Here is a 12,656-nt window from a genome sequence, read left to right on the forward strand (position 1 = left end):
CACTACGTATTGTGGCATCACCCAAGCTAACTCCAAACAATCCAAACACCATTGCCCACATATCCATTGCAACCGGACAATGGAGAAAAAGATGATCAACTGATTCACCATTGCACTTGCACATGTAACACCAATCCAAAATCCAAATCTTCCTTTTTCGTAAATTGTCAATCGTTAAGCACTTCCCCAAAGCCGCGGTGCAAACAAAGAAAGCAACACGAGAAGGAATTTTCTCATTTCCATATACTCTTCCAAGGAAAGCAACAATCATTGGAGCCCACTAAGAGACAATAATAATTTTTAACCATAAAACCCTTCTTTCTATCAAGTTTCCAGACATCTTATCCTCACCAAATCCTTTCGCCGAAGCACCATAAATAGTATCCATAAAACCACCAATGCCTCGATTCCCGAGCATGCACACCCCTAAAGAAACTTACATCCCAAAAGAGAACTCCATTATCAAGCTTCATAAGCTCGCACACTAGCCTCCTTGTCTACTCGCAAAATCTATACAATTCCGGATAACGGACTGCAAGGGAAGTCTCACCACACCAATGGTCTTGCCGAATTTCACTCTTGACCCATCCCCAACATCAAATAGAATATAGCGAGAAAAAGAAGGCCATCCCCGACGAATATTTTTCCATAAACCCACACCATATGGACCATTAACGGGCCTAGTACACCAGCCCACCCCTTCACAAACCATATTTCACCTCTATCACTTGCCTCCAAAAGGCAGTCCTCTCCATCCCAAATCTCCATAGCCACTTTCCAAGCAAAGCTTCATTAAAAAGTCTTATCTTCCTTATCCCAAGGCCCCCTGAAGCAATGGGACTGCATACATTAGCCCATTTAACTAAATGGAATTTTGGTTCATCTCCAATGCCACCCCATAAGAAATTTCTCTGTAGTTTCTCAATTCGGTTAGCCACATCAACAGGAATAGGGAATAGAGATAGGAAATAAGTAGGTAAGTTAGATAGAGTGCTTTTAATTAAAGTGACTCTACCTCCCTTTGATAAGTACGACGTTTCCATCCTGCTAATCTCCGTTCCATCTTTTCCGAATTGGGTTCCAAGATTGCCTTATCCTTACATTTGGCTCCTAAAGGAAGACCCAAATACTTCATTGGAAGAGTACCTTGTTTTACGGCCAAGAACAGCCAACAATAAGTCCAAATTATGCACCATACCAACAGGAACCAATTTGACTTGCCCAAATTTATCCTTAAGCCGAAACCACCTCGAACCAAATGAGGATCATACGGAGAAACAATCGGTCCAAATGCACCACAAAATCAAAGTATCATCTCGCAAAGAGAAGGTGAGACACCACCAAAGATCTTCCTCTACAACCCACCCTAAAGCCTCGACATGTGACCATCATGGGCACTTTCCAACATCCTCCCAAGGGCTTCCATAACCAATACAAATAACAAAGGGGATAATGGATCTCCTTGTCGTAACTCCGGAACTCTCAAAAACCCACAGGGAGAGCCATTTATCGTAATAGAGAAACGAACTCGTAGATATACAAAAGAAAATCCACCGACGCCATTTAGCGAGAGAAACCACCCTTTTCTAACAACTGCATAAGAAATCTCCAGTTTACATGATCAAAGGCCTTCTCAACATCTAATTTGCATTGTCATCCTGGCAAATGAGATTTCAATCTCTATCGTCAAGGCTCTCATTAGCAATAAGTACAGGGTCAAGAATCTGCCTGTTTCTCACAAAAGCATTTTGAGATGCTGAGATTATATCTTCCATGACTGTGCGAAGCCTATTGGCTAAGACCTTAGCAATGATTTTATAAACGCCCCCAACAAGAAATAATCCTTATTTTTAAAATTGCGATCTTTTAAGTCTCCAGTCTTAGTTTGGCATATTCTACAGGTTTAAACTGGTTGAATGATAAATGTTTTAAGAGGGGTCAGTAAGGTATGTGCCCTTAAAAAGCTCTATATTTGCCACTGCTGTGTATTAGCAGTCGCTAGTGTTTTTTTTTTTTTCTTAATAAATATAATTTTCACTTTCTTTTATTTAATTTATTAATGCCTAAGCAAATAGTTATAGGTAAAATGGAAAAGATGAGAATGAGATTCTGTGACAAGACGCAAAAGGAAGATGGCATTGGATTTATGAGTGTATGGAGTCCTGGTGATCACATTGTACATTTACTTTGGTGCGGCTTTAAGAAGTCTTGCAGGTGAGAAAATAAAGAATTGGTGATCAAAGTAATCAGTAGCTCTTCTAGTTTTGTGATCAGCTGTAGATCAAGGGTTTTGAAGGAATTTTTGGAAAGGTAAAAGATAGAGAAAGGTAAAAGATAGAGTTGATTGAGGATTTGGGGGTTAGGAAGTGGAATTTGTTGGAGATGTTGGCCCTTGTTGTGAAGGATGGTGATGGCCTTTTATCTCACGATGAGATTGCTAAATTTCTTCTACATGAGGTGGTCTTTACTTTCACTAAATTAAATTACTTATTAGAAATTTTTTTTTCTAGATGGGAACTTCTTAAATTTGGTTCCGAAGAGATTTTGCATGTAAAAAGAGATATTTGGAAGCATAAATTGAGGGCTATATGACTCAAGTGGTGGCACAGTTGTTGAAAGATCTTCATGTCACAGAGGTCCAGGATGGGAATGCTGGCAAGTTGGTGTGGCTCCCTTCAATAAACAAAGGTTTCCAAATGAAGAGTTATTATCATGTTCTGAGGGTAGACAGGCGGATTTCCCATGGAAGTGTATTTGGAAAGTCCGTGCTCTGCTGACGGTGGCGTTCTTTTCCTGGTGTGTGGCTCCGGGAAGGGTTTTGACAATTAATAACAAAAGGAAGCAGGGTATTATTATTATGAAGTGGCGCTTCATGTGCAAAAGTCATGGGGAGGATGTAATTCATTTAAATTTTACGTTGTTTTGTGGCTTGGGAGATGTGATCTATGATATTTAGGTTTTTTGGTGTTTCTTGGGTAATGCTCGAGTCAATTTGAGATTTAATTGTGTGTTGGAAGGGATGGAATGGGAGAAGAGGCAAGGGGTGTGGCAGTTCGTTCCATTATTTGTCATGTGGTATTTTAAGTTTATGGAGAGAGCGTAATGCTTGGTGCTTTGAGGGCCACAAATTAAGAGAGGTGAAGTTGAAATATCTACCACTGAAGACTTTATTTGATTGGACTTCGCAGTCCATAGCTTTTTTAGTCACGGGTTTCTTGGATTTCATAGGCTCCTTGAGTTCTAATTAGTTTTGTAGATTTTTTTACTTGTTTTTATTCTCTTGTAGTGTTGTACTCTAATTATGCTTCTCGAGTTCTTGGGTAGAACCTTTCTCTTTTTTAATAAACTTATAAAAATAGTTTCCTTTTCTAGCTTTTCATCTTTGTAGTCATGGTTCTATGCTTCAGTTATAGTTGTCATCCTTTTGCATTGTATGATGAATCAGTTTCCTTTGTGTGTGTATGCTTTATCCAAAAATAAAAAATAAAATCCTTTGTGCTTGTATGTGTGTTTAAACTTCAAAAATTTAACATGTATGTGGCAACAATGATTACAGTGACGCTTAATCGATTGCATCGATACAAATTTAACAATATATGTCTTGCACTACACTTACATTGTCATGTTTGTCAGTTTGTCTTCTGAAACATGAAGTTTTAATTACTGATTGTTATTGAAATTTAATTTAAAATCATCCATCTTTAAAAATACCATACAAATAATCCATCAATCTTAAATAGAAAAAATGATAAGAAACACAAATAGAACAGTGTCCAAATCAACAAAGCTGCCCTTGGTCTTACCTGCAGAGTAATGCAGGTTCCTCAAGGTTATTGACAATATTGCTAATATAATCATATGATAGAAAAAAAAATATTAATTTTGGATTTCAAATTCCAAAAAAGAGATCTCAGCTTTCGTAGATGAGTAAAACTCTGATCACCATAAAACAATGTTAGAAAGAAAGACTGGATCAATTACTATTTCAAAATAGTGTAGAATACCCGAACATATCATCTCCTCATCAATTTAAAAAAAAAAAAAAAACTCATTTATCCCTGAGGGGACTTTACAGGAACATGGTTTGCTCCCCAAATAATTAAACCCTTCGTTTTGTTTGGAGTGAGTTGGGTTATGCCATAATCTGTAATGGAGCTTCTAGCATGTTGGCAAGACAGATTTGGTCGTCATCAAAATGGGTATATAGTGTTGATGGTTCCCCATTGCTTATTGTGGTGCCTTTGGAGGGAGAGAAATAGTCGGTGCTTTGAAAATAAGGAGAGATACATATCAGACTTGAAACTATTTTTCTTTAGAACTTTAATGGATTGGTTGGCTATATTGCGGAACCAATCATTTTTATATTTTCTTGATTTCTTAGATTCTTGTACTTTTTGTTCTTGATTGTTTCAACCCTTGTACACTCCCTGTGTACTAGGGTGTTCCCCTTTTTTTGACATCAATAAACTTATTACTTATCAAAAAAAAAAAAACTTTAAAGTTAGATAAAAAATTTGCAGTTATGAAAAAAAAAGGGAGAAAACTGGAGAGGTAAAAAATGATGTTATAGGCTCTCAAGTCATCTCCAAAATAGACCCATTCAACTAGATTCATCAACCACATATATCATATTTTAATATGATACATTATTGTGTACCTCATCACAAGATATAGGAAGTTTTTCTGCGGATATAACCACGATCAAGCTATATTGGTAATATGTGAAAAAGAATGGGTAAGAGTATCAATCATATTGTAATTCTGGAATGCTTTCAGCAATGATGCCATTGGTATCATTTCTTTACATCTCTTTAGTTTCAAAACTTCTAGTTATTCTCATATACTTTATCTGTCAGTTAATAGTGTATTGTTATAGGTGTTTGATCGGAGGACAAAGAGGCTTGTGGAAGAATTAATTAATGGAAAGATTGTCTTGTCAATGAGAGCTATCTATCAGTCAAAATTTGGGCTGGGCCTAATGGACACAGGTATTGTGTGAAAGCTGGAAATGTCAATTCTAAAAACAAGTTTTAGTCTTGTAGAATATGTACATTGTCTGAACCTCTCTCAGGAATTCAATGAATCCTTATCTGGACGGTTAGGGACCTGTTTATATAATTCTGTTAGTTTGCCCAATAAACTCTATGAAATAACTATTGATAGTCTTCCACTTAAGTATTTAACTGAACTCTACTAAGCCTTAGTACTGACTAATTGGGAGTGATAATCTACTATGTCTTCCAAATTTTCAGTCCAAGCACTACCTTCATGTCTTAATTTTGTATTGATTGCTCTCTGATGCAGTTGTTAATCTTTAATTTCACAAAACCCATGAGTGTGGGCTTTTCTCATCCTGTCCTTTTGCTACCTTTAATTTCTCAAAACATATTCTCATTGCCCCCCCCCTCCCAAATCCCAATCATTTGTCTACTATTTCCATGAGTTTCCCTGTTAAAGTCTATTCTAAGTGCCTATACAAATTTTATTCTCTTGGACTAATTTCTTTACCCACACCTATCCATCTAAGTCTAGGAATTTTTTCCCATTTCTCACTAAACCCTGGCGTCGATGTAGTGCATCACTTACAGAAAATGCCCTGGCTAACCTTTACCCATTTTTCACTCCATTAGGGGCTTGATGTTGCTAGTATGGGTTGCTCCGATGTGTATTTGTATGGATCCATTCAAATGAAGTGACTAAATTTGCAGCCCACCTTTGTTTAGGATTGGGAGATAGCCTATGAGCAAAAAATATGACATTAAGCAGTGACATAGGTTAAGTTATTTCTTAAGAATATGACAAAAAGTTCTTTTGAATGCTTTTTGATGCATATACTCAAGAGCAACTATAGAAAACTGCAGTATTTACTTAATCATTGTCTGTAGGGCTTGTATTTTATGCTTGATTGAATTGATCTTGGAGAAAAAAAAACAAGTTGAGCATTTGTTTATTAGCCTAATGTTATTTCTGGGTTTTAAAAATTTTTTTTTAATGACTTTTTCATTTTTTCTAGTGTGATTCTGCTGTATGTAAATTATGTTGCTGCACCATATTGTCACAGGGGCAAAGGAGCTCTTACAGAGCATCTCCGAAAAGCAGGGGAGGCGAATGAGTTCAACTGAATCTACTAAAGATATACCAAAGTTTGTTGAATCTTTTAAGGCATGTAGCATTTATTACTCAATGATATTTTTGATAATTCTTTGTTCTGAATTTGACTTTCTTAAAGTACTTTTAGATTGTGATAATTTGGTTTTGACTGATATGAATTTGAAAGATGATGTAGCTACACTTTTTCAATCACAAATGAGGATCTATTAGGTGAGGCTGCTCTAAGGTTGCTTAAGATTTTAATAATCACAAATTACCTCTATGCTGTTTGGTAACCTAGGGGTGCTTCCACTCTTCGTGGATTTTATAAAGCAGCGTGAGCTTTTTAGGCTGCTCTTAAGAGACAGTCCAATAGTTGCTTTTCCAAGTAGCAGCTTTTAGAAAGCTGAAGCCATCCCTAACTGGCCCTAAATTAACAAAAAATGCATCAATTCACACCCTAGGAACAGCATATGTGATGTAGGACAACCTAGGCTTCCCACCTAGATTAGTCCTACCGTAGACCTTAGGCTTCCCACCCAAGGTGTTTGGATTCACCACCAAACAAACACAATGCAATTTTTGCAAATAATTTCAATAATAATAATAATAATAATCATAGTCTGTGAATACAAAAGAAATCATCCAGAGCTTTATATGTAGCTTCCAGGAATCACAAAGATAAGGATAAACTCTCCTAAACAAATCCTAAACAATTTCAAATATTAATCTGATAATCCTAAACAATTTCAAATATTAATCTGATAATCGTAAACAAAGGATAATGATGAACAACTAATCCTAACCAAACTCAGATACCAATCCAAACTAAACAAATAACTAGGTTAAAATATGAAATTATCCACTGAAAATCTAAAACAAAATATTGAAATAACTTTTGGTTATGCTCCTGCATTTTACTCCCCTGGTTTAAGAAAACTCGACCTCGATTTTTGTAGTGATGAAGAATTAAGACTTTGGTGCTTAATACTTCCTTCAGATTAGAAATCACCCTAGGAACAAGAAATCACCCTTTGGTGCTTCAATTCCATGACACCATAGAACTCCTTTGGAAACAAAAATCAATGTGTGGAACAGGCACAATTTTATCTTGAACCATAGTATTAACCTTTTGGACTTCATCAACCTGTAGATGTTCATCAACCTCATGTATCATGAAGGGCTCAGAAGCACTTTCATCAGAATCAACCTCCACATCAAGTGCACCCTCTAAATCTTTGCTCACTTGTTGAAATTTCTCTTCTTGTGTAGACTCTATAATAGGTTCTTCTTGCTGCATGAATATTGAAACATCATCTATTGGCACTTGTACCTCTATTTCAACATTAGTGTTTGGTGGAACCTGAGCATCCTTTTTTTGAGTAGAAGAGTGTGGCAAAACCTTTATTATTTTTCTTAAGTCTTGAGCTATGGCGGTGAGTTCTTGATGGAAGGATGAGGTGTTTTCTTGCGGAATACTGTCTCTGTGGTGTAGAAAATTCCCATGAGAAGATTGAGGTTGATAATTCTCTTGATAGCATTGGGGAACATATTTCTCTCTAAGTATTTGTTTCATTTCATTCCAATTAGTTATGGCAGGCTTGCTTCTTCCTTTGAGATTATTCTCAATACTATGCTAAAAGTCTCTAGCTCTACTTCTCAATTTCAACCTGGCAAACCTAATCTTATTAGCATCTGGCAGACATACTTGATCAATCTCATCTAACCAATTAATGAAGGTCCATGGATCTGGACGTCCATCAAATATTGGTGCTTCTGAGACTACCATGATTCACTGGAATGGACTTTCAACAATCTGAAATGAGCATGGGCTTGGTAATCTGGGCTTTGGCTGGTGCTCTGTACTGATCATTATGTGGGGCTTGATGAGCGTGGCGTGTAAGTGAACTCTAGTGTTTGCTGGAACTTTTCTGCCTTTGACTTCTTTTTTTTTTTTTTTTTTTTTTGAAATACAATAAAGAAAGAACTACAATATAAAACTAATATCTACCAAATAGTAGCACGTCAAACATTAAAACACCGAAACTAAAGAAAGAAGTTCAAAGTAAACTAAGAAAGAAGAAACTTTAGAGAGTGCAGTCATGAAAGCTTCTCTGGGTCCCTCAAAGCAGAGGCAGCATGAACTCATTGGCAATGGTTAGTGGCGGCACTCAAAGGTGGAGATCGAAACTTGCAAGTCAGATCTCGGTGGCTGGTGGCGGAACTCCGAGCTTCTTGAAGCGGCATGGAGAGATCGGTGATGGCGGATCTTGATGGCGTTGCTCCAATAGTGACATCGGCAGCTGCTTGTTGACTTTCAAACTCTCTTTCTCTTGATCTGACGGGCTGGGGTTGTGGTGGAATTTGGGTTCTTTGTTTCTGAGCAGATAATGGCTTGATTGGTGGTAATTTGCAAAGATCTTGTGAGACATGCTTGGAGTGTTGATGATCGTGGGTTGTACTGCTGGTTGGGCTGTAGAGTTGATCAAAGTGGCTGGATGTTTCCTGTTTGGCTTGAAAGGAGTTCACAGTGATGTTGGATTGACAGTGGTTGAAAGAATGACAAATTTTGGGTTGTTGAAATTTTGATAGATCGAATTGAGCTCGAATACCAAGTTGATGCAGGACAACCTAGGCTTCCCACCTAGATTAGTCCTATCGTAGGCCTTAGGCTTCCCACCTAAGGTGTTTGGATTCACCACCAAACAAACACAATGCAATCTCTGTAAATAATCTCAATTATAATAATAATAATCATAGTCTGTGAATACAAAAGAAATCATCTAGAACTTTATATGTAGCTTCCAGGAATCACAAAGATAAGGATAAACTCTCCTAAACAAATCTTTTTTTTGATAAGTAAAAGTTTATTGATCTCAAAAAGGTGAAACACCCTAGTATACAGGGTGTGTATAAGGGGTCAAACAATCAAGAACAAAAATTACAAGAATCTAAGAAAGGATGAAAAGGATTGGTTCCGCAAGGCAGCCAACCAATCCATTGAAGTTCTAAAGAAAAATAGCTTCAAGTCTGATATGGATCTCTCCTTATCTTCAAAGCACCGACTATTTTTCTCCCTCCATAGGCACCACAATAAGCAATGGGGAACCATAAGCCATATATACCCATTTCGATGGCGGCCAAAACTTCCTTGCCAACATGCTAGAAGCCCCACTACAGATTGCAGCATAACCCAGCTCACTCCAAAAAACCCGAATACCATAGCCCAGATATCCATTGCAACTGAACAATAAAGAAAAAGATGATCAACCGATTCACCATTACACTTGCACGTATAGCACCAGTCCAATACCCAAACCTTCCTTCTTCGTAAATTGTCAATCGTTAAGCATTTTCCTGAAGTAGCAGTCCAAACAAAGAAAGCTACTCTAGAAGGAATCTTTTGTTTCCAAATGCTTTTCCAAGGAAAACAATAGTCATTAGGGCCCACTAAGAGATTGTAATAATCCCTAACCGTGAAACCCTTCTTTCTATCAGATTTCTAGCACAACTTATCCTCACCAAGCCCTCTCACTGACACACCATATATGGTATCCATGAAACCAGCCAATGCCTCTAGTTCCTGAGCATGCACACCCCTAAAGAAACTTACATCCCAAAACAGGATTCCGTTATCAAACTTCATAACATCAGCCAAACTAACCTCTTGATCTCGACAAAATCTAAACAATTTAGGATAGCTGATTGCAAGGGATGTATCACTACACCAATGGTCTTGCCAAAATTTCACACTTGACCCATCCCCAATATTATATAGAATGTGGCGAGAGAAGGAAGGCCATCCCCGACTAATATTTTTCCACAAGCCAACACCATATGAACCATTAATAGGCCTAGTACACCAACTACCCCATTCACAGCCATATTTCACGGCTATCACTTACCTCCAAAAGGCAGCCTTCTCCATCCCAAATCTCCATAGCCACTTTCCAAGCAGAGCTTCATTAAAAAGTCTTACATTTCTTATCCCCAAACCACCTGAATCAATGGGAGTGCAAACAGTAGCCCATTTAACCAAGTGGAATTTTGGTTCATCATCAATGCCACCCCATAAGAACCAAGTGGAATTTTGGGATTTCTCAATTCGGTTAGCCACAGAAGCAGGAATAGGAAATAAAGATAGAAAATAAGTGGGTAAATTAGATAGAGTGCTTTTAATTAAAGTGACTCTATCTCCCTTGGATAAGTACAAACTTTTCCATCGTGCTAATCTCCGTTCTATCTTCTCCAGAATTGGGTTCCAAATTGTCTTATCTTTGCATTTAGCTCCCAAAGGTAAGCTTAAATATTTCATTGGAAGGGTACCTTGTTTACAACCAAGTACATTCAGCAATATGTCAAGATTATGCACCATACCAACAGGAACCAGCTCTGATTTGCCCAAATTTATCTTTAGACCGGAAATCGCCTAAAACCAAGTGAGAATCATACGGAGAAACAAAACCTGATCCAAATCTGCATCGCAAAAAATTAAAGTGTCGACCGCAAAGAGCAGATGTGACACCTCCAAAGATCTTCCCTCCAACCGACCTACACCAAAGCCTGACATGTGACCATCATGGACAGCCTTATCCAACATTCTCCCAAGGGCTTCCATCACCAAGACAAACAACAAAGGGGACAATGGGTCACCTTGTCTCAACCCCCTGAAGCTTTGAAAAAACCCATAAGGAGTGCCATTTATCAAAATAGAGAAGCGAACTGTAGATATACAAAAGAATATCCACTGCCTCCATTTAGCAGAGAACCCCCTCCATTCTAGTAATTGCATAAGAAAACCCCAATTGACATGATCAAAAGCCTTCTCAACATCTAATTTGCAAAGTAACTCTGCCAAACCAGTTTTCACTCTTCTGTCGAGGCATTTATTAGCAATAAGCACAGGGTCAAGAATCTGCCTGTTCCTCACAAAAGCATTTTGTGAAGAAGAAATTATATCTTCCATGACAGTGTGGAGTCTAGTGGCTAAGACCTTAGCAATGATTTTATAAACCCCCCAACAAGACTAATGGGGCGAAAATCCTTAACTTCAATTGCGGGATTTTTTTTAGGGATGAGAGTGATGAAAGTAGCATTCAAGCTTTTCTCAAACTGACCTTTAGCAAAAAAATGGTGAAAAACAGCCATAAGATCAGTTTTAAGAATATCCCAACATGCTTGGAAGAAGGCCATTGGAATCCCATCTGGTCCAGGAGCTGTCACCATTAAAATCTTGTATTACATCAAAAATTTCTGCCTCCTCAAATGGTCTATCTAGCCAATCAGCATTATCACCAGATATCCTAGGAAATACCAAAACTTCTGGCAAAGGTCGAACAACTTGCTGCTCCGAGTATAAATTCATAAAGAATTTCTGCCTCCTCAAAGGGTCTATCTAGCCAATCAGCATTATCACCGGATATCCTAGGAAATACCAAAACTTCTGGAAAAGGTCGAAGAACTTGCTGCTCCGAGTATAAATTCATAAAGGATTGAGTAATACAATCAGCAATCATACCTTGAACAGAAGATAAAATTCCATCAACCATAAGGCTTTCAATACCATTATTTCTTCTATTGGAATTAGCCATTCTATGAAAATTTTTTGTACTTGCGTCCCCCTCCCTCAAGTGTAGCACCCTACTCCAACTAATCTCTTCTAAAAGAGTAAGCTTCTCAATCTCCTAAACAAATCTTAAACAATTTCAAATATTAATCTGATAATTCTAAACAATTTCAAATATTAATCTGATAATCGTAAACAAAGGATAATGATGAACAACTAATCCTAACCAAACTCAGATACCAATCCAAACTAAACAAATAACTAGGTTATAATCTGAAATTATCCACTGAAAATTTAAAATGAAATATTGAAATAACATTTGGTTATGCTCCTGCATTAATATGCCAAATCCTTTCTTTTGCAGTAATATTCTAAATATATTTTATAAAAAGATAGTATTATTACATTTGAGGTGTGTTCTCTGCATGTAGATGATGTTCCAGATTTGAAATTTTAATTTGATTTGCATCTCTATACGTGGGGAGGATTCGAGAATTACAGTTGTCCAAATCAATGCAAGCACTCTGTTGAAGTATTTCTGGCATTGGAAATTATGTCTTTTTGTCTTGTGCAATTCTGAGTTTTCCTAGGTGTTATGCTCTAGCTAGATTTGACTACGCATGTCAGTTTGGGTCCATCCCTTGTGTTACTAGATTCAAGACCAATTCTAATTATTATACTCTTGGTGATATCAGATGTACACATAGTTAAGTCAGTATACCCGAAGACCATTGATTCTTTCCTGAGTAATATGTAACTTCTGAAGATAATATCAATCCTGTTTCTTTTCATGTCTTATTGGATTATACTAATATGTTATAGGTGATAGGAAGATTTATCATTTCTTTCATTCAGCCAAATAAAATAAAAGGAATATATCATTTCTTCATCTATTGATGGTTTCTTTGCATAAAAAAAAGAAATATCAGGTTGTGGATGGAATGCTCTAGATTGTTTATCATGTTGGTCCTTAAACATATTTTAGCTATCTCCTTAAATC

General features: G+C 37.1%; 1 protein-coding gene across 1 annotated transcript in view; it reads left to right on the top strand.

Annotated features, from left to right (window-relative positions):
* The window catches only part of LOC142618800 (phosphatidylserine decarboxylase proenzyme 2-like), a 30,458-nt gene that overhangs the window by 11,920 nt on the left and 5,882 nt on the right, over positions 1-12,656 (top strand). Inside the window, exons 12-13 of the mRNA XM_075791829.1 lie at positions 4,877-4,988; positions 6,062-6,162. Coding sequence (XP_075647944.1) covers positions 4,877-4,988; positions 6,062-6,162 — 213 coding nt within the window. The remainder of the gene's footprint in view (positions 1-4,876; positions 4,989-6,061; positions 6,163-12,656) is intronic.

Source organism: Castanea sativa, chromosome 1, assembly GCF_040712315.1.
Source record: "Castanea sativa cultivar Marrone di Chiusa Pesio chromosome 1, ASM4071231v1".
Taxonomy (NCBI): domain Eukaryota; kingdom Viridiplantae; phylum Streptophyta; class Magnoliopsida; order Fagales; family Fagaceae; genus Castanea; species Castanea sativa.